This window comes from Malaya genurostris, chromosome 1 (genome assembly GCF_030247185.1).
Source record: "Malaya genurostris strain Urasoe2022 chromosome 1, Malgen_1.1, whole genome shotgun sequence".
NCBI classification, from domain to species: domain Eukaryota; kingdom Metazoa; phylum Arthropoda; class Insecta; order Diptera; family Culicidae; genus Malaya; species Malaya genurostris.
The window spans coordinates 163158440-163182032 of NC_080570.1; the positions used below are offsets into that span (position 1 = coordinate 163158440).

Here is a 23593-nt window from a genome sequence, read left to right on the forward strand (position 1 = left end):
AGTGCTTAATTGCTGATGCTGCTGCTGCTGGTATCTGGCGGTCGATAATGAAAGCCCGGAATTCAATTAGATTTGAACTGGCGAGTAGCGCTCTGTAATTAGCAACATTTGGTGGTCGGCTGAGATTGAACCGAGGGCGGATGTTCTGTCCTTTCCAAGGGGGATGATGATGGCTAGTAGTATTTCTGCTTTTTCGTCGAAAACAAAAAACGAATGTGAGTTAACCTGGGATTGAAGATCAGAATTCAGTCTCTAGTATTATATTCTATCAGAATCGGCACTCATTGCTAATCCATCATTGTCAGAGTTCCCACAGTCATCTTCAAATTTTATGAAAATTCGATGATATTCTCACAAGCACTTTTATGATCGTAAAATACATGCAGATTTGCAACCTGTTTATTAAAAAAAAAACTTAAATCTGGCAAGAAATCTGTACCAACAGACAAAAATCTTAGCTTTTTCAAGCAAATAAGTCTATTCATGAACTTGAATGTGCGAGATATTGTTTCCGAACAATTTATTATATTCAAAAAAAATTAAGGAGACTAGCATTCAACGGTTTGTGACGTAATTGGTGCCAATATTATGGCTTTGCGAGGTTGGAATGAACAATTTTCTGTAGTTTTGTTAAATCGAAGCGAATGAACCAGATCTCACCTTAACCAATAAAGACTGTCCCAGACTGTTGTTTACACTCTTCTCTAACCACTTGTGCAGTTGTTTATTCGTTTTCATTAGTTTGTTTCGAAATACGTGGACTTTCAGCAGAACAACGTCGAAAAATTATGTACAAATGGTGCACAGAACGCGGACTGTCACTGAGAAAGATAGCAAAAATGGAAGCAGTAAGTGAAAATGCAATCAGGAAGTTCGGTAACACCTTTGAGGATAAACCAAAAACGGGTCGTAAAAAAGGTCCTGCTAACCCTCAGCTGGATAAACGTATACTGAAGGCGTTCGAGCAAAAGAAGCAGGTTTCAGTTCGGGTTGTTGCCAAAAAAGTGGGCACTTCGAAGTCAAATGTTCTTCGTGCTAGAGAACGTTTGAATCTTCGAACCTATAAGAAGCAGAAACAACCAAAACGTAGTCCGAAACAAGAAGCATCGATCAGGCCGAGGGTTCGAAAGCAGTACAATACGATTCTTGCTGGAAATTTGAACTGCATAATCATGGACGACGAAACCTACGTGAAACTCGATTATAAATCCTTGCCGGGACCAGTTAAACCAGTCCGAGACATCGATGGAAGTCGAAAAATTTGGTAAGAAAGCTATGGTCTGGCAAGCAATTTGTAGCTGCGGTAAGATTTCGAAACCCTTCATCACCACTGCTTCAATGAACAGCGAAATATACATCAAGGAATGTTTACAAAAACGACTGCTACCCATAATTCGAAGCCACAAGGATCCTGTTGTCTTCTGGCCAGATCTTGCTTCTTGCCACTACTCGAAATCAACTACCAAAAATGTCACTTTCGTCCCAAAAGACATGAATCCACCAAATTGCCCACAACTTCGACCAATTGAGGAATTTTGGGCATTAACGAAGGCACATCTTAGGAAACATGTCTCGGCAGCCGAAACCATTCAACAGTTCGAAAAAGATTGGAAAAAAGTGTCAAAACTTGTCGCCAAGAAGTCTGTACGGAATTCAATGAGGAACGTTCGCAAGAAGGTGCGCCAGCTAGTCTACAATGGCTAAGTAGCAAATGTTGAGAATAATATTCTGTTGTTGTAGTCTAATATTATCAGTATATCGAATAAATTTTGAATATCTAACACTTGTGAATTATTTACAGCGAAATCAAAGTGCGTCCATACTTTCTGGGACAGTCTTTAATGCATATTTTTCAAAATCACAAATTGGAAATTGTTGCTGCAGGTTGAAACAACGGTATAGATAATTTGGATAAAAACCTAATTGTGATGGATGTATATTTTTTTCAGTTCCCAAAAAGTGTCCGGCTTAGCCCCGGTCTCCCCTATGCGATTTCCTCCAAGTGCAACTTACTTGAAGCAGAATGGATCGAGTTTAAAAATGCTAGCACTGATAAAGGAAAGGTTTCAAAAACAAAGTAGTCTGACACTAAGTAGGTCGGCAGCACCGCCAACTGCTGTCAAAACAGTACAGTGGTACACTTCAAATAAACAGTGTGTCCAGATATTGAATGACACAAGTTTTAATCCGACAAATCAGTTTTCGGTGAAAAGACATTTTCGGAAACATCAACCACTCAGCGATGACGGACCGTGGTGAAATGGATGTCGGCGGAGCGGTTTGCGGCCCACTCTCCAAGTAGATTCTAAACAAAAACATGAATTGGAAACGAATGAACTAGCAATCGGTACGAATTCCCAACTGAAGTGATAAGATTTGAATTTTACCCAAACCTCCATCGAACGAGGGGCGAGATGGATTTTGCTCGTATTTCATGTACGGCTAAGTCCGAACCTACAGAATACAGAAGCACTTCTCGTTGCCGGTTTTCTTGCACCAACCGAGCAGTGAAGTCTGTGGAGGCCTACGCTTGCCATATTACAATGCCAAGATCTGCCGGCCGTCGCTGTTGCTGCTGCTGCTGCTGCCTACCACTTCGGTAACCCGCCCCGAATTGTCTCATCGTTTCGCTTGTGCTTCCTGCCATCGGCATCGACTTAATTTTACGTTTTCGTTCATCGGCCGCGCTCACCGAGATGGATATTAAGACACATTAAAAAGCATTCTTCTTGGCGGCCGTGTTTTTTTTTCTATCTTTCTCTTTCGATTCCATAGTGCCAGCGCTCTTACACTTCCCCCCGTGGGCCTTCTCTTCCTACTGCATCGTCTCCGCCCATCACGGCAGCATCAGAGAGCCATCAAGAAGGTGCGCCCGCGGCGCGGCTGTCGGAGTGTTATTTAACCGAAAGCATATATTAGTGTATTATAATTCTCAATCGAGAAAGGGAACAGCAAAAAAAAGGCAGCTTCAGCAGGAAAGATAATAAAACCAGTCGGGATCGGGCGGTGTCGAGGAGGAGAAAAAACGGGAACAACAACCGCAGTATCGTAATAATGAAGTGGGAAGAGCGCTTTCCTTCGCTGTACCGGCTTCGTCGGTACCCGGGCACCCCGACCGAATCCTTTTGACAGATGGATGTCGGTCTTTCCGACAGAACGGTGAAAAATCTGTTCAATTTTACTAATTTGTGAAAAGAGAGAACATTCATCGGTACACACACAACGGATAGCAATACCTTTTCTCCTGGCCGTCTCAATTGTAGTGCCTGGGCTCCGGCAACGTTCTTGGACCGGAATGGAAGATAAAATACAAAAAAAACACGTCTGCTGGTCCCGGAGGGAACAAAGGCTGATTTTTATTTTTCGAAAATTATCAACGGTTCAAGCTTATTTAGCCCTCCTGTTTGTGTTCTGCGCTTGCACGACGACGGAAAAGGGCAATGCAATGGTCCGATCCGGATGGGTGGTGGTGCTGGTGGTGGTGGTGGCCAGAAATGAATAGTCGATTCGATATGCTTGAAGAGTCGATTTGCTTGGGAAATCGAGATTCCGAACATCACGGAAAGACAGACCGGAGATTTCTCTCAACCGGGTAGAAGGACACTATGAAGCAATCAGCTATCTCGTAGCCAGTAGCAAGTCTCACCTATGCCGGCACCTCAAAAACGAGAAAACAAAAACCACCACATACCTCTTAGCACCGGAGTTCTAATCTCGGTCGGCATCTCGACTTCGCCAGAAGAGTAGTACGTACGTTCGGCGGAAATCAATTAAAAATTAGTCACTAATGAAAATGAATTGGAATTTAAATCCCTACCCGATAACGATTTAATGGCAATAAATTTAAACGGCCAAGCGACTGCAAGATGACTCGAAAGATCAATACCGCGAGAGGTAGAATCATGGCGGATACCGGCGGCCAGTGACGACGGACGAGTCAAGTGTTTTAATTCAAATATTCGAAACCGAGGGTGAAGAGGAGAAAACGAAAGAGGGCAGAAAGATAAGCCCAGAGTCTCGAATTAATTCAAACTCGTTTCTCTCGGCTCGCTCGAGTCGCGCTCCTTTTTGGAAGAGCCAAAGCGCAAGATAAGACACCGAAACTGATGGGATTGAAATAATCAATTCCTGGTTGCCTGATTCGTTCGTTCGTTCGTTCGTTCGGCTTGGCATGCTGGCCAAACGCTGGGGTACGCTTAGTCGGCCAGGGAGCCAATTCGGCTCAGGATCCATCCTAAGTGGCTCGTTATGTTTAGGATAAGCGGATTTAATTGCTTTAAAAGGTTCTTTCCTTTCATTCCAATGCTCAGAACAGATAAGATGCTAATTACGAAATTAGTTTTTTTTCTGTTGGTCCAAGTGCCCTTAAAAGCATCCGCGAGATAAGCATGTGGCGGTGGTCAAATTTGACGGCAGACCGCACACACAGTCGAATTTTTTGCTGTGCCACAGAACAGGACTACGAGAACTAATTAGTCATCCTGCAATGTATAGATGTAAAGTGTGCGATCTATAGAGCGGGGTACTGTCAACGAAAATTCCTTGCTCCGGAAAGGCCTGTCATCATGGCATGGAACCTTCAAAAGGTACCGAATAACTGTATAAGCCTACTGTGATGATGAATCTAATGTCGTTTTCGCTTGATGCCAAACCTAACCCAGTTTCCACTCTAACTGCTGTCAAACCGTTTGTTTGAAGCTAGTTTCGAACCTAGTTTTAACGTTGTTGAACTGAAAATCGAGTCAGTTTCGAACCTGGTTGTTATATCAGGTTTGCTCAAACCCCCGTTGCTAAGTGCTAAATCAACACAGTTTCGTGAAAAGTGTTTGTTTGATGAAACTACCCTGGGTCAGTGTCAGTGTTCTCAAGCGAAAACGACATAAGGGATAAGAGAACGTCGCAGAAAAAAAAACACACACACACACACACAGAATCCGACCGTAACAAAAGCGGACTGTAAAAGAAGAGGGAATACGATGATCATACGTCATACATACATCATCATTGTACCGCGCAGAACCGACAGTCCAAGGGAAAAGGGACCTTTCAACAGAAGCCAGCATGGCCGGACGCTTTTATGTTACGGACATGCAATAAAAAGTCGGAGCTGTTGTTGCTGCTGCTTCTGCTGTTGCGCTATTTGCTGGATGCCGAATGGACAGATCCGGACAAAAAGTGCACACGTTTTTTGTTGTTGTTGTTGTCCCTGTTGATCCACATTCCGAACTGCAACCTTTCGGACTCGCAAAACGAAGCTCACGTGGCATTGCTTGTAGTTTGCATCGAAATATCATAAAATATTCTTCTCAGGCTTTTTTTTCTATTGAAGAAATTATTTGTGGGTACACGGACAAAATTCAGATTCTATAAATGAGTGGAAATATGTGCATTCGCTTCGAGTTTTCGCGTAGCTTTAAAAGCAGTTTTGAACACTGTTTTCTTTACGTTTCGTCTTAGACTCGTCAGTGCAGAGCAGTTCAAATTGAACTGCTTAGTGCAATCCCAAACAGTTCAACTTGAACCGCTGAGCAGACGTAAAATTAATGATATTTGCAAAACACTTTTTAATTGGCACCGAAGTGCCATGTCTGCTGACGTACCGAACGAAAACGTTATTTTCGGCTAATACTGGCTGCTACTAATAGCTAGTTTTGAACAAATTTCGAACTATTTTTTCCTCAAAAATGCTTCTTAAAGTCGTAGCAAAGATATAGTATCCGAATCTATCACAATTCATTTATAGAAACTCGAATAATCGTCAAAATAACTAATGGTGACTCTAGTAATGCGATGATTATTGGTCTAATAACCCTAGAACCTACAAAACGAAACTGTCCCACTATTTCCGGTGCTTCTGGAATCGAAAACCAGAATATTCGGACTCACCTAATTTGGTCTTTTACTGACAATGACTACCGATTCAAATATATATGACCCCAACTTAGACTTTTTTTTAATGTTTTCCACTTCGCCTATTTGAGCGAGGGTTTAAAAAATTTATCTCTATTCACCCTGTAATCTCGGAACCGGCAGCTCCGCAGCTGCATATCCCTTGCCAAATCATCAGTTTTTTAGCAATTTTGTCCAAAAAAGCAAGCTTACAACTTCGCAGGAACATCGCCTCGTGCCGTCGTCATGTAGAGTTTCGTCCGAAATTCATTTTGATGTAGGTTTCATCATCGATGAGCAGGCATCTCTGATATTTAGTCAAAATCTGCTGGTACAATTTCCGAGCTCGAGTTTTGGTTTACAAAACTTTGCTTCAACATTCTGTTTGGTTGCTTGCTGATTCGATAGGAACGATATCCTGCTCGTAAACGAATTCTTCGAAGCGGTACTGCGGGCAGCAGCGTATTTAAAACTATAAAAGTGGGTTGCAGAATTTTTTCTCTCCTCTCGACTTCCATCTGGAATAACTTTTGAAGCACTGCACGAAACACCGTGAAATTTATACCATATTCATTATGTCATTTGTTACTTTGAAGTCAATGCTAGCTCGTACATTGTATCAAAACTGAACTACTAGTTTTGTTTAATTGAATTTCCTGTGTTTTCTTTACATAGAGATGAATTTTTATGTTTTGACAAAATTTCCAAAACATTCATTAAAGGACGAATACATCAACGCTCAAACTCAATGGTAACCGTTTTTCATCGTGAAAGCATCGGTACCGACGCATTTTGTTAATTTTATCTTTCCAATACTGCTCAAATGTTTAGGTAACCGTCCAATTTCTCTGTCACAATTTGTAGCAATCTTAAAATGAAATGTTTGCGGAATTTGAATTTTCTCGAACTTTGTAATCGAGTGGCCACGAATCAAGTAATAAAAGGCACCAGTACACAAAAAAAACAACTCGTTCTGACATCTCCTGAATCGTGCTTTTTGAAACTTTCTAAATAACTAACGCCAAGAAAGAACAAACATAAAGTTAAGGAAAATTATCTTAGAAGCATCGAGTCCATCCGAAGTTCGATGTATAATTTAGGAATCTATACATCTACTGAAACGCCGGGTGTTTAAGGCACAGAACTATTTTTTTTTACCAGAAGAATTGGCAACACTGCGTATCTCTTCGAACAATTTGGCTCTCGGTTCGATGCGAGTATAATTTCAATCACCGATTGCTGCGACGAAATCTTTTCGATGCAGTTACCCGTGACACTCTGGTTTTGACAGTTACTCTCAACAGAAAAACTCGAGTGACTTGACGCAGATTTGAAATTCGCTGTAATTGTTGGAAATCGACACTTTCAATCTGCTTCGATTGTTTCAAACTTAGGCGCTAATTAGCGGCGGCGGAGCGAGTTCGGATGATGCAGGTCAGCTAACAACAGGAGACGGCCACAACAACAACAACAACAAAAAAGCCGCCCGTCGAGACGAAACGAAATAAAATGAAGTGGGCAGATGTGAAAGGAGAAGCAAAGAGATTATATTGCTTTGATTGCTTCCCCGCTTCTTGGTGCCCGCCATCCGGACCCATCGTCATTGAGATTGAAATGCCCGGTGATCTTCGCGGTACAGCAACACGGATCGCTACCGACGAGACGATGTCTCCCGGTTATAGGTGAACCCTTTTTGCACCGAAGGGGTAATAAAATCATTAGCGGCGATGTGCAAGTTGCTTTTGCGACCGAACCATTCGGGTGTCCGTTTCGACTAGCGTGGACGAGCTCGGAGCACTTTTATTGCATTGTGAAATTACGGCTCTAATTTTATGACTTCCATTAGAGAGCAACCCGCCGGGATTTTGTTTTCGATACCGGAGTTGTCGCCGTTTTTTTTTCTAGCGAGGCCATGCTAAATTTCACATGTCTTTGGCGGTGATAGATGACCGTTTCTCATCAATCAAAGTCGGTACCGCTGGCTGTGAAGTTGGTTTAAATTTTTATGATTACTTTCTGTCAGTCGCTGGCGTTTCATGGAAAGGAACTTGCCCGACAGCTGGAAGAAGTGTTAATTTACAGTTTCAAATAAAACAAAAGTTTTACCGGACCTCAAACCCGTTGAAGATTTCTCATACTGGCTGCACGCTTTATTGTCCCTGGTAAACTTCACAATTATGTCAGCATTCTGGTGTTGCTCATTGGAAATTCCGACAAGAACCAACGGTCGTCCCTTGCTGAGAATGTTTTTTGACCTCAGTTTGATGACATTTCAGGATAAATATCAAATCAAGATCGAATAGTTGTCAGAATAAAGAAAAGTGTATGGAATCACGTTGCATCACAAGAAAATATTCGGTAAAATTCGTCCTATCAGGGTATGTAATCAAAGATATTATTGAACTTTTTCCATGTTCGTTTGATTCAATTTCAATACCATATCCGAATGTACGAACATTTTTTTTCGTGGGAATCAATTCCTTCGAATTTACTTAGGATGTTTTCTATGCGGCTGCTTCTTAATGGAATAGTACCTCTCAATTGACCGTAGTTCCGGTGCCATATTAGCCTTTTGCCCTCCAAAACATCTTTCGAGTAATGGCACGAAGCTAAATCCTACCAGACAAGCGTAGGTCCTCTAGGCGATTTTAGAAGTGAAAGTATATGTCTGTGAAGGAATCCCTTTATGTACAGCTGCCCGTTGATCGTCCCGTTTGTCACAATTGAAGACAAACACGAGAAAATGTCCTAAGTGCAAATGAGAGTTTCTCTTTGTTCTTTGTTTATTTTCTCTTTTGATTATTACGGTCCTATCGGTAATCCCTCTCTCTAACTTTTTATCTAGAATAACGACTGAACCCATCGACTTTCGATTCGACTGTAGTTAAGAAATTTTTAGAAAAACGAATATGCCGTAATAATTGAAAGAGTCAGTAAGCAAATAGAAATTGTCATTTGCGCTTGGGACCTTTTCTAATGTTCATCGAGAATTGGAGTGATACGCTTTCCACATGAGCAAATTGCTTGCCAAATCATGTTTATTTTGTAAACTATTATCTTTTGCTGTCTAACGCCTTCTGGGACATCCAACTTACGATGAACAGTGGAAAACAGGAGTCCCGGAAGCAGCCAGAACGACGTACTTCTCATCATTTGTAATGAGACAATGCGATTTTGTCAAAATCTGGGTGTAAGGCTTGCGACTTAATTGCGATTCGGCGAGTGGTGAGTTCGTTTTTTCGCATCTTGCACAAAAGTTTTACTGAACTGCAGTTTTTTCGCCACATCTCTTACAGGACTGTTTGAATTCCTTCTGAAAGCTTCAGCTACACGCTTGTGATTCTTTTCGCTATACGTAAATCCATTTTGGTAATTTTTTGTTTTCATTTAAACAATACTCAACTCACCTAGAGTAAGATAATGCTTTTTGAATCTATTTGAATTTAAATATCGTAATTTAAATATCTTTAATTTAAATATCGTTTCTGACCAATTTCATTACATTCTTTATATTCTTTAATTCATATATTTCGGTGCTAGGTTTTGGCAAAATTGGTTGATCTACCCTGAAGATGATGAAAAAAGCTTTCGAAACGTTGAACTGCAGCGAATAAAAATCGTTTAAAGAAAAGACAAATTGACCGTCTTTTCTTTTAACGATTTTTATTCGCTGCAGTTCAACGTTTCGAAAGCTTTTTTCATCATCTTCAGGGTAGATCAACCAATTTTGCCAAAACCTAGCACCGAAATATATGAATTAAAGAATATAAAGAATGTAATGAAATTGGTCAGACATTTCTTGGAATCTGTTTGTATTTGAAACGTGAAATGAATGTGCAACCCAAGAATAAACACTATCTATTGAATTCCTGAAGAAAAAAATTTCTGGCATCAATTGCAATGTTTTGTTATGTCAAATCTAATGCTTAGTGATTACAAAAAAAAAACATCTCACCGTTAGAAGAACTATACACATTTTTGTAAAAATATTACACATTGAACTAATTTCACCCAAAATTTTCAACTAAAAATAACCAGTGGTTGGCAAAAAATGTAATGAAAATGATCAACGTGAGTGCAAAATTCGAAAACCACTGTTTACCGGAATCCGAAATTGTTCAATTTTCGTCCTCAACGGCTCCATTCTATGGATAGCGAAAACAGTTCTCTGATCGATCGATATCGTAGGTACCTCCGGTACGGCAGGTCCCTGTCGGAAGATCGGTAATGTAAACGACCTATTATTACCGGCACGTACGAGATGTTTCACTTCAGGGGTTCCGAACAGTGATCATGTTCTTCGCACTAACCGAGGCACCTTTATCCTGCACGTCATGCTGCCATTAGTCACCACCGCAACGTCAGGCCAGGCCTACTTGGGTTTTCGTAGTGGATCAGAGTCACGTCACGGACGGCGGGGTATGGACATGGGAGGCTGTCGGGTGCAGTAGCAGCCGTGGCCTGAACTGGTGTTTTCCGAAACGCATGTCGTGATCTGACCGTTCGGGAGAGGTTTACTTACTCCTCCTGACTAGCTAGTGAACACCTTAGGAGGATCGACCGGAGCGCCCCGAAAAGCTGCCGCCGCTGCTTCGAGTTTGATGTATGTAATCAAGCCCGTTCGTGTATAATTACGACTAATTCCTTTTGATTATTATTATACTCTGCAGTCAGCCTGCCCGCTTGACTACGCTTGGACGGAAAGGGCCCTGAACTGAACGAACGTTTCGTTTCGTTCTTTTTTGTCTGTCTTTTCGTGGCTTCGTTAGTTACTTTCGTTTGTGGCTTCTCTCTCTCTCTCTCTCTCTCTCTCGTTCGCTTCGTTGTCCGTGCCAAATTGTAGGTTGAAGTTTTTCGGTTGGTAGAAAAAGAAACGACGTATTCACCTATTAGGGTTCCTACGCTGGAAGACTGGTGCAGCACGGACAGCCAGCGATACACCGACGGACAGACGAAGAAACCATAAAACATAATGGCGAATTAATGGATATCATCGCCATTATTCATTATCATTGGTCATCATCATTATCGTCATCGCCCGACCGATATCGCCGAGATTGAAACGACCGTCGATCACGCGGCCGAGCCGCAACGGGGCCTTCGAATCCGCAATCGAAACGATGATGAGCGATAGACTCCATTCCGGCGGACGCTATGGGAATGTATATCAAAGGAAAACAACAATAATCATAGGCGGTTTGTCTGTCAGACATCGATACGAGCGCGAGCTGGGGGCCTACTGCGATGCGAGTGGCGATTATTGACAGCCGTTCGGCTAGGGTTAATTCTACGGCAGAAGCAACCGGACCGGAGCTCTTAGTTGTTTTTTTTCGGATGCGCCACGGTATGCTGGATTCAGTGGAGACGGTTTCTCTGGGCTATCGAAAATTGTCATTCGCGTTAGGAACTGTCACTCAGTTCGAAAGCTGCGAAAAAGTGGAGCAATTTTATCATGGTATACTGAGATCATCGGTGAACGATGTAACCGTCATGATATTTTCTTATCGTTTTTTGTTGTTGTTTTTCTTCTCGATGAACTGAAAGCAGAATCCTCGATAGAGAAAACCCATCGGAGTTTGGGTGATTTAGGCGTGCCGCACAAATTGCCGAGCTAATGATGGCTAAGAATTTGACGGACCTTTTCTTGTAGTTTTATTTCGTCTGCCGGACTGTTCCGTAATTCCGTCATCTTCGACTTTGAGCAGGTCCGCGAGGTGGCATTCCTGGAATTTCTGTTTTCTTTGTCAGGTTAGGGCGGGGACCGGCTAAGTATAAAAAGTTCATGAGAAAATTCACCGAAAAATAATTACCGATCGCATTCGTTGCCAAGGGGAACCGAGTCATCCAGTGAAAGAAACAAAAGATATTTCTGATTGTGGGTAAATTGAGGCGAAGCACTACGGAGACGACTACGTCGTTGTCTCCGAGGAATAATTGCCTGGACGACGAATGGAGCAGAAATCGAGGAAATGTGTTATTAACGGAACGTCGCTTCTGCGATCCGCGTGGGGAAAAATGGGACGAAAATTGGTCATGACTGAGTTCACACCTGCTTGCTTCCATCGATCGCGAGAACAATTAGTGACTGACTGACTGACTGAGCTCCGGTTTTCTTCGAACGGTTTCATTACGGCCTCGGGAAGGTGACATTATTTCACGCGTCCGCTACAACCGGTGCATTGAGTTGACGAGGTCAACCGGTTCGGGACACGCACACTCCGGTGGGATTAGGGTTTAGCACTGTTTCCAGTAATGATACTCAGGAAGATAAGAATCGAACAGACGCTGACTAAACCATAATATTTGCAGCGGAACGGCTCGGTTCGCTGGAATGGTTCATTATAATAATGTTATTATTATTATATGATACGGACAGCCGGCCTGCATGCACATCGGCCCAGGTCCACTGCTCTCTGTGCATAGCAATGTGCTGTGAGTGAGTGAGTAGAGAGCGATGGAGGCAAAAGTTAAAGTGTTATGGCCCCATCAAGCTGCGGTCGCCGGTCCGGGTGGCGGTTCCTTTCATCTTTGTTCAGATCTTTTCCGCTCTGGCTACTTTTTCTTCTTGCAGCTTCGGTCGACCAGGCAGTGCTTCGCCACTCGTCGTCTCACCTTTATGCCTTCCGGGAGCACTTACCGAACCGTTTCTTTTATGGTTTCTCTGACACTTTAGAAGCAGAAGGAACGCACGCTTCCACCATCCGATACGAAATACACTACACACCACAGAACAGAACAGAACAGAAAGACAGAAACAAAAGGGACGGAATGATTTATGCCTGATCGCCGCTGATGTAATGGTTGATTTGAAATCGAATCTCAAGAGAAAATTTGGATATCGTCAACCAAGACGTCGTCATACGATGCATGCAACAGCTGTACCTTCCCGAGGGAACAATTTTCTAATCAAAGACCGCTTGTTTTCTATCTTTCCCCTAGATCACATCCCTACGGCCGGTACTCGATTCGGGCTGCTCGAAGCAGGCCCTGTTCCTGTTCTGCTCGTCGCTATTTCCGCTGTGCTCGGCCAATGCACCCCGGCCGGTCCAACCGTGCCGGTCACTGTGCGAACAGGTTCGCAAGGACTGCTTCAGCGATGCCGTGTTCAGCAAATTGTGGCCCGCCTATCTGGACTGTCGGACACTACCCCAGCCCGAGAATCACGGATTGTGCATGCAGGTGAGAAGGGATTGCTTCTATCAACTATCGATTTATCTTTTTTTAGATTTATGAAGATTTTAGATCAAATTGTTGGAATTCGTAGTTCTGGAGCCAATTTTCGGCTCACGCCGAAACCTTCCACTATTACTAGTGTTTTGCGATGGTTTTTATTCTGGAATTCCTCAAGGTAGCCATCTCGGCCCTCTGATTTTTTTCCCTGTACTACATGGAATGAAAAGTCCCTGGCCTCTCACAGAAAAGACGTGAATAGTTTCGAACCGTGTATATTGTTGTTGAGAATAAGCTTCTTGATGGCCCAGTACCAAATTTCATGACAATCTATCCACTAATGTTTGAATAACAGCTGATCGTGTCAGACGAGTTCTAGTTTTCATCAAGCTACGGTAAAAGACGCATCAGCGCAAGTCATGCATAAAAGCAACGGTGAAATTAAATGATTTGCGGTACGGATTGGTCCACCAACCCCCGTATTCTCCAGACCTGGCCCCCAGCGATTACTATCTATTTCCAAACCTATAGAGGTTACTCCTGGAAAAGAAATTTTCCTCGAATGCTGAAGCCTGTTTTGAAGGCCTGGATAAATCTTTTTTTTTTTGCAAAGGACTTCAACATGTTGGAGAACCGATGGGTCAAAGGTATCGCTCTAGATGGAGATTATACTGAAGAATAAAAAAGCTTTCACGGCAAAAAATCGACTTTTTCTTTGTTTGGGCTGTGCAATGTCAACGAAAAAAATTACTGGTCATTAGAGATGGTTGGGTGTAAACCCGAACAATTATGCCTTCATTTTTTGACAGCTATCGAAATTTAGCCGGGTTTTTAGTTGGCTACCGAAATTCGTACTAAGCGGGTTGTACCCACTGGTACGGGACTGGCAGTGTCTGTCAGAAGTCACTGATTGTATTCGGACTGAATACCGATCCGAACCGAAAGCCCGCTAACAAAGACTCTAAAAACTAATTCCTAGATTCTGAAACTAGATTTTTCGAATTGGTTTCTTGATTAGATTATGGAACTGAGCTTAGTGCCTTAATTCTAGTTCGGAATTCGTACTCAGCATTCTGATTCAGAAATTCAAATTCAGAGTTCTGGAACAAAATTCTAGATCTGTATTCCGGAACAAAATTTTATATCTGAACGCCGAACCAGAATTTTGGAACTGAGCTTTTGAATTATTTAATTTCTGAACTTAGTTTCAAAACTTTCTTTTCGAATTCAGTTCAAGCATTTAGTTCGTATATTCAGATTCTGAATAAAATTCTAATTATGGATTCTGAAATTAAGCTCAGTTTCAGAATTCTATAACTAAATTCTTTAACTGAATTTTGAATCTAGATTCGACAATTTTCATTTATTTAGTTATTTAACTCAGTTTCAGTTCCTGAACAGCCAGAATTCAGGTTCTGTCAATGTCAATTTATTCGCATTCACGTCCTCCAGTTATGTCTCTGACACTACATACCCGCCTTTTTTTAATTTAGTTCGTTATAGTGAATTTAGTTTAACTTTTCACCGACATTCCCTGAAACATAGATTGAAGAAAAACTAAGCAATAAAAAAGCAGGATTTCCGTTTTATTTTTTCGCAAATTTTCATTTCTGCTGGTCTATTCGACAATCTGTTTTCAATCGGTTACACATTTGCAGTGCCTGTTTTGATTAAATCATTGAAATTTTGCGCACTACGGTACAACCAAATACAAACAATAATTACCCCTAGGTCAAATACAAACGAATCACCAGCGTTTGGTTCAACAAATCAACAGAATAGCCTAGCCTGTGGCAAAACTGAGTTACCGGTAGTGACACCTGCCAATGAAAAATGAAACCAAGAAAAGGAGGACTCTTCCGAAAATTTTCCTATCGGCAGTAGTGATTTGCAACGATTTTTTTCGTTTATTCCAAAATAGTACAAATAGATATCAGCAATAAAAGTACACTCGGAGTAGAAGAAAATCGATTTCAAAGTGATTATTACTACTTTTTTTAAGTGTAAACCAGGGATGCCAGGTCATTTTTTCAAAAATCTGTTTCTGACTCAAAAATCTATCTGGATTTGTCTGGGTCCAACTATACACAAGTAAATTTTGACCGGGCTTCATTTTCGGTGTCTCACCCCCTATCGTATAGAGGCCAAAACCGATCTGGTGAGATCTGACAAAATCTTGGAAAATTTGTAAAATTTGGCAAAAGATTTTATTTGTTAGAGTGTCTGGCGAAGCGAGAAAAGATAACCAACCTGGCAACGGCAACGCTGGTGTAAACCTAGGACAGGACCAGACAACTGGCTTCTTTTTCCAGAAAAATATTTCTCTTCTTATTCCGGTTGCTCCCTGCTGTAAATAATAAATGCCTCGCGATCACTGTTGCCAGTAGAGATAATTATGCATTCTGAAAACTTTCTCCCCTTATAACATGCAATTATTTATCATTTGAAAACACTTAGACAAATGTTATATCGGTCAAAAATATAGCTCTGGATTCATTTTGATCAGATATTTGTTTTGAAGAAAACGTTTAGTTGAAACACCTTAATAAATTTTTTCTAAAACACTCAATTTTGGGTAATTAATTCTTGCAGCTTTATTAACTAAAGTATTCAACATATTCTATTTGAGAAAAATAATAACATACAGAAGTATCCAAAGATTCGGTGCTATTCTCAACCAACATAATCAATATTCTCGTCCATATCACACTTCGTGATTTCAGGCTTTCTCATTGTATCATCCAGTGATTGTTAAATGTACTCGTATACTTTCCACATTGACAAGACTTAAAAACAAATTGAACTTAAATCTTATTGAAATTAATAATTTTGAAAAGATGATCCGAAAAATAAAATATCCAATATCAAGCTACACTGTTACCGACGATACTGACAACACTTTTTCTACCACCCTGTAGTAATATTGATTTCAACAACTTGTACCTGCTTATGTCAATTTCAACCAATCACGAGCTGGTCCGAAATTGGTCCTAAAAGTGGATTAACAATTGTCAGGTCCTGTCCTACACGCTGCCAAAAAAAACCCAACGGTTGACTTAAATTCATCTAACATGAAGTAATCAAGCATGTTTTTAATTGTTGGGTGAAAAGTACTGTATCGGTTGAGTAGTTTTCACTCAACAGTGTAGTTTACTTCAAAAAGTTGCTGTTGGGTGAGAAAATTTTGTGTGTTGCATTGCAGAAACTATCGGTCAGATTTGAAGTGAGTGAAATTATTTTGTAAAATTGCCGGTTTTGGGAGAATAATTCAATGATTGTCATCAATCGCAGTGTGAGTAGCTTTGTATAATTTCTTTTTAAAATAATAATTACACCGCAATATCATTTCAGGCGATGGAAGATATTGAGATGCGTTCGATCGCTCAACGGTGCAGTTCCAGCAGCTGAATAGAACAGCCTTGGTAGTTCAATGATATAGTTACATTGTTGAAATATGTAAAAATATTAATATTAAATAAATAAAGTAATCATAGTTGACTTTATTGTTTGCGTTTTATTTTTCAAACCATCGAACGAAAACTGAAATCAAATTACCCAAGTTTATTTTTATATCGCTTGCGTAGTTTCTACCTAATCAGTACTATTGATGCTTTTACTCAAAAATAAGTAAAACCCATTTTACCCAAAATTGGCTTCCTGCACACAACCCCTCTATTGAGTGAAAAGTATCTAAAATTAGGTAATTTTTTGGCAGCGTGTAGGTGTAAACTACGATTGGCATATTGTCGCAAAACTGAAATGTAGAGGCGCTGCTTGTTTAGAGATGATACTTTCAGCAAGAGCTGTCAAATCGGTAGGAAATTTTTAATTACTCCACCTTTTCAACGATTTCTTATGAAAACGGGAAAATTCATTTAAAAAATCATAGTAGAAGTTGAAGAAAAAGTTTTTACTCTGAGGCGGTAATGTTGATCCTAGTTCATTGTGCGAAATCTACCGTTTATTCAGAATAGAGCATTAAACATGGTTCCAAACCATTTTCCAAATGCCTGGAAATAACAAATAAAGTATCCAAAATAAATAGTACTCGATCGCTATGTATTCTAGTACTCGATAGAGGTGTGCAAAACAGCTCATTTTGGTGAACAGCTCCGAACCGATCAGCTCACCAAAGTGAATCGATTCGATGTATCAGCTCATCAGCTTTTTTTAGTTTAAACTTAAGTTTCATTTTGTGCGCCGTTTTTCTTATGCACCGGTTTTCTTTCATATGCATGATCGAAATTGAATCATTGATTTGCAATGATGCAATGAATGCAATGCGAATTAACTTATCTTTAATTGATGTCGACTAAATTGAATCTCTTAAAGAGCCGAAGATCCGATCAGCTCGTAGCGTGTTCCCTTCGTCATAATGCAGTGAACTGGGTAGCAAATGAGTGAGCTGGTGAGCTGCGGTTCTTTTGAAAAGAGCTGTGAGCTGTCAGCTCACTTCAATGATTCGATTCACTGGAACAGCTCAGGAGCGAATTGCCCATCTCTAGTACTCGAGAAACCGGTTTCCGTTTAAAAAAATGTTGATCCGAAAAAACCTAACCTTACCCAATTTCACACATTTCTGAAGATTTTTCATGTTTAATCGTAGTTAGCACTAAAAAAATAGTAGTGATCACTTTGAAATCGATTTTCTTCTACTCCGAGTGTACTTTTATTGCTAATATTTACTTGTACTCTTGAATAAACGATAAAAATGTTGCATATGTCGATATGAAAGTTTTCGAAAGAATCCTCCTTTTCTTGGTTCCATTTTTCATTGGCAGGTGTCGCTACCGGTAAATCAGCTTTGCGACAATTTGCCAATTAAACAAGAAATATCTTCAGAAATGTGTGAAATTTGGTAAGGTACTAGAATGTTCAGTGATCGAGTACCATTTATTTTGGATACTTTGTTATTTCCGAGCATTTGAAAAATGGTATTGAACCAAGTATAAGGCTCCATTCTAAATAAGCGTTAGTTTTAGCACAATAAATTAAGATCAACATTACCACCTCAGAGTAAATACTTTTTGTCCCACTTCCACTATGATTTTTCAAATGAATTTTCCAGTTTTTATAAGAAATTGTTAAAAAGAAGATGAAGTAGTGAAATCTTTTTCTATCGATTTGACAGTTTTTGCTAGAAGTATCATCTCTAAACAAGCAGCGCCTCTACATTTCATTGTGCCAATCCTTCTATTTAGCTTCATCAAAGGCGAGTAAACGAAAATATTTTAACTCTACGTTGCTTTGGTTTCATAAGTTTTGTTATTTTTCCAGCAGTATAGTTGACCATTACCAGAGTTGTTTTCCAACATTCACATTTCTGGATTGACGAAAATGAATGTAGGTTGATTGAGTGGTCCGTATTCGACTAATTTCCAACAATTCTTTCATTCCATTTTTAGTGCAGCAGTAATTCGAATTATGCCGAAATTTGTTATAGTACTAGCATTGCCAGGAAAGGTTAGAAAATAAAAACAGCGTATCAAGTTATGCTAACATGTTTTTATTTTAGGGAAATAAAGATATAAAAATGCGTGTCCTCGAACATTTAACGGAGTGTTCCATGTTATTATTTGCATTTGGTACTACTGAACTGTTTTAATCCAATATTCACCCGCACTATCGATGGATTGTATTTTATACTGATGCGGAATAAATTTACCAAACTATCATTACGATAGTTACCATTGATTTGCATTTCTTCTACTCGCCCGGATCAGAGTCACTGCGGTATCGGAAAGACCAAACGAAAAAAAAAATGCAATGGTTGTGCGGATCCCGCGGGAGGGTATTACACTTTGCCACTTTACCATCGTTCTTCAACCGATCCGATTCTTCCGTACGTCGAAACACACGTCGGCGACGGGGATGGCAACAAAGAAACGCGCACATGTGAAATGGAATATGAGCGATAAACTATACATAATGTAAAATTGTTTTATCAAATAAGAGCTTTTAAGAGGTTTCGTGGGTTTCTTTTCGGTCTGTTCTTTGTTTTATTTTTCTGGCCAGAAAACCGCGCGTTCGTTTCCTTTTACCTTTCACGCGCGGGTATTAATTTGAGCGCCATTCGGGTATTAAGAGTTCATCCGCGCATCCGTACGGCGCGTTCCAGGGCCTTCTGATAAATATTTTTTAAAGCGATACAGGATGGCCTCTCATACCAACGGGGTGAAGTAGAACAATTAAGCAAAGACCCCGCTCCGGCCTGCTGCCAAGAGAGCAGCTATCCGATAGGCACGCAACAGGCTCTCTGCGGCGCGCGATGGGGTCTAATTACGATTTGCTACTCCCCTATTGGTAGCTCAAGTATCCGCTTTGCACACATTCAAAGGTTAAGAGCTGTGATTATATTGATTATAGTTCAACCGAAAGTGCGAATTCTAGAATCGAACTTCCAGGAAATCTGACGGAGCGCTTCAAAAGTTCAGTTCATCTCTATAATTAGGCCAGCAGAACTCCGAACTATAGTTAAATGTAGTTTTTTTCTTCATTGTTTCGAATGTGGGCCAAGCACCAGTGTTGCCAAGCTTACATCCAAATCGCACACGGGTGAAACTATCACTAATCCGCTTTCCGTTTCGTTCATTTCAGGTTCCACCGGAGGCATCTGGCAGTGTCGAGAAGAAGAATCTGACCATACACCAATCGGTCGCAGCAATCCCAGTGAAACCGTGGTCCATTTTTAACCTGCCCCAGTTGCAGCACGGTGCACTGGTGCCAAGTTCTTTTATTGAACCAGGTGCCACCAGGGCACCCCACCATGCCATTCCCACGCCGATCAGCTGTCCAACGAACTATTCGCACGAGTACGATCAGTGCGTGCCGAAGTGTGGATCATCGATCGATGCCATGTACAGCAGCCAACAGAAGGAAATCATTGAGTTCTGGACATTGATCCTGTCGGCCGGTTGTTTCATCTTTACCCTCATGTCCCTGGTGACATTCTGGACCAAGGCAACGAAGTTCGAATATCCGGACCGACCGTTACTGTTTATGACCTTGTGCTACAATCTAATGGGTCTGTGCTATTTGGAAAGAACCATTCTTCACAATCCACGGAAGGAGCTTATCGATTTGCTGGAATGCAACATCACTTCCCAGTGTTTGGCGTACTACATCATCAAGAACTACCTGCTGATCAGTGCCACTACGTGGTGGCTCATTTTTGGCGTTTGCTGGTATCTCAGTACCGCCAAACAGTGGTCCTGCGAAGCTTTGGAGAAAAAATCAGGCCTGTTCCATGTTATGGCCTGGGTGGTCCCATTCACCTCACCCATCGGAGCTTTGTTGAGGGGAAACATTCAAAAATTCGAACTGACCAACTTCTGCACAGCTAAAGGATTTACCGAAATTCCGGCCCTGATTCTGCTCATAGTAGGAGCCATTCTCATTTTCCTGGCTCTGGTCGCACTGAAACGTCTCAAGTCTACCTGGAACCAAAGTGAAACACTCGCTAAGGTCTTCACCCGTGTGCTACTGTTTGCCATCGTCTACCTGATGCCAGCCCTGTCAGCCGTAATCTGTACATTCTTCGAGCGTATCGAAAACCCCGTTGAACCGTGCCACTCCGATGGAATATGTCCGGCACCAGAAAAGTTCTCACTGCTTCCGACACTACTCAAGCTGATCCTAACACTGGTAGGTGGATCAGCGACCGGCATCTGGCTGTGGTCCAAACATTCGACTGACCTGAACAAAAAATCTTCACTGCCGGGATCGAGTTCGTCCAAAGGTTCGCTGAAAACAGTTCCACTGTTGAAAGTGCATCAGGCTTCATCGCAGCTAGGGAACAACGTCAATCCCTACCGGACGACGACAGTCAGTAATCATGGCAGCGGAGGTCATCATCCAGTTAGTTCGAGCTCGAAGAAGTATTTGTACAACTCCGCCTATGGTGGTCATCGAAGTTCCGGAACCGGGGGTTCTACCACCAATGGGTACGTTCCGGTACGAATACACCGCAGTTTGCGGGTCCCATCCAGTGGGACAACGACGTCCATCATTACTAGGATTTGAATGTTTCCGTGCCTCAAACCAGCAAGGCTAAAGCTTTAAACTAGATTGTAGCATGTGAAAACAAACGTCAGAATAGCGATTGGAACGCTCCAACTGTGATACATTAAAAGTTAAACTGTAAATATTTATCCCGCGTGATGATTTCGTTCGTTGCGCAGTAGTATATTCTACCGGTACATGTGTTAGTAGTAACTATTTGTCTTCAAAAGCAAACAATATTTATTTACTGTGTAAATGCTTAATTTTAGACTGGTTGATTCCATAAGTTAACGAAATCGCACCCACGGAAGCTTCTTCTAGGTGGGTGTTTGTACAGCATCGGTAATTACACAAACAAACAATTTTATCGGGCAATAGTTCGTACAACTATTGTTGCTTATTCAGCTATAATTGTTTGACGAGTGCCTAGAACAGATAGAACTGATTTGTAAGCGTTAGTTTATGATAGTTATACAGTTTTCTAGCATAAGACAAATTTCACAAAATATGACATGTTAGCATTCAAAATATTGTAATCAATCGGGTTTCCGTGTGAAATGTCACAAATGTCCTATTTCATCGGTATCTGCCACAGATGCATGACTTTTGTTTCTCCAGTGAAAATTATATGCTCTTTCACAAATTCCAGCCGCTTTTTGATATTTGTCTCGGAAAGCTTCAAAAGAGTGTTGTCGTTTTTGCCTTTCTCTATAGAAAGGTATTAGAATTGCTGGAAAAACCGACTTTTGAACGGAGCCTCGGAGACCCATAGTGTTATATACCATTCGACTCAGTTCGACGAGATAGGAAAATGTCTGTGTGTGTGAGCGCGCGCGCGAGCTTGTGTGTGTGTGTGTGTGTGAACCGATTTTAACAAACTTAGACTCGTTTGAAAGTTATTGTCGGGACATTGATCAAGTTCGAAGATCAAATGGCTGTGACTTTTGGTTCCGAAGATATGATTGTATAAGTGACGTAACCGACAAAACACGTTAAATTTCACCGCATATATATATATATATATATATATACGACTAAGTGGTTAACGTTTTTCTCCAATATTTTGATGATTACTTAACCTACAATCAACGGAATTCGACACACATTCGCTTTAGCCCAACAAAAAAAAAACATCTCCCAAAATTAATGTGAACATGTGTACAGCTTTTAAGCATCGATAATGTTTTCTAAAAACTTGTTCTGTATGTTCAAGTTGCTAAAAAGTACCACACGTACTTTAGAGTTCTAATAAAGTGGATATTTTTAGATACGAAGGAACTTCTGGTGCCTTGGAGAGACGACGCTTACATTTTAAGTTGATATTGAACTTACCAATTTGAGCATTCTTCTCAGTAAGAATGGCTTTTATCGTATCAAAGAACGCTCTCTAGCAACTCTTCCCACGATTCAATCAGTGCCATTAAAGAGAGACGAATATCATCTCAGTAATAAAACACCTGCATGGTCCATTTAACACAGAATGGACACCAGTGCGAAAAAGATTTTCTCTCGACAACCCTTCTGAACATCACGGGTTAGCACGTTGGGGTAGGGATTCGCTCTGAAGCAATTCTCGTTTTGCGATCCGATTCTATACGGGCAGTGGATAATTGTGATAGAATAATTTTACTATTGCCGCCTATTCTAACTATGTACATATAACTTCGGCATAAGTTGTGTCTATGAAAATATCTGTGAATGCTCAACACAAAGGTTTCGAAATATTGTAACCTAGTATGAGAATCATCAAGTTGGTTCATCGGTTCGATTTTCTGGGATAATTGTCAAATTGCGATTATCCCTTGTTAAATTCCACACAGCGCCGATTATTGCAAAACTGTATCTATTTTGGTAAGGCCGTGTAATACTCAAAGTATGAGATGGAGCGAAAAAATGTAGAAAAAATCTTTCACGGTTCACGCATTGAGAGGCAGTGAGTTCTTGTAGCATCATCTACCAGATTGACGATGTTGTATACAATTTAGAGAAATAGTATCAATCCATCTTGCATATTGATATCTAATTGCCACTTATTATGTGCGCTTCGTGTAATCAAAATCATTCGAATCAATCTCTTAGTTTGACTTCAGCGCTTCTAGAGCACAAACTTTTTGTTGATTCCCAATGACCAATAGTATTCATCTGACTCCATTACACACATTCCGGAATTCCACCAGTCATTTAGTAGGCAACCATGTTGATACCCAATTAAGCACGTGGCTCGGAATGACGAACCACATGAATCAAGCATGCACTTCACACAAATCAACTCGTTGCGCGCCAAAAGATTCTTTCAACGATCTAGTATTCCTTTCTTCGACGGCCAAACACTTATGCAACTCGTTATGCGCCAAACACCTATCAATGATCTAGCAATCATTGGCGACTTTTTAGTGGAAAATTCCATTGTCCATACAACATAACTTTATTGGTTTTTCCCACTTTTCCGGTAAGTTTTCCTAATTTTTTTGATGTACGAACCCGGTGGGGGTAAAAACTGATCAAACAAAAAAAATCATCTCAATCCTCAATC

The 23593-nt window shown here is 40.9% G+C and overlaps 1 protein-coding gene across 2 annotated transcripts in view; it reads left to right on the forward strand.

Annotated features, from left to right (window-relative positions):
- The window catches only part of LOC131426593 (frizzled-3), a 35418-nt gene extending 13830 nt beyond the window's left edge, over positions 1 to 21588 (forward strand). The window contains exons 1-5 of one of the 2 annotated variants that reach the window (XR_009229115.1): positions 14387 to 18075; positions 18191 to 18402; positions 18465 to 18522; positions 18575 to 18989; positions 19657 to 19757. Coding sequence is in view for 1 of the 2 variants with exons in the window: in XM_058589450.1 (XP_058445433.1) it covers positions 12829 to 13068; positions 19657 to 21081 (1665 nt within the window). In the remaining variant the exon portion in view is untranslated. Of the gene's footprint in view, positions 1 to 12828; positions 13069 to 14386; positions 18076 to 18190; positions 18403 to 18464; positions 18523 to 18574; positions 18990 to 19656 lie in introns of those variants that run through there. The other variant, XM_058589450.1, reaches the window with a different exon arrangement.
- The last annotated feature ends 2005 nt before the right edge of the window (positions 21589 to 23593 follow it).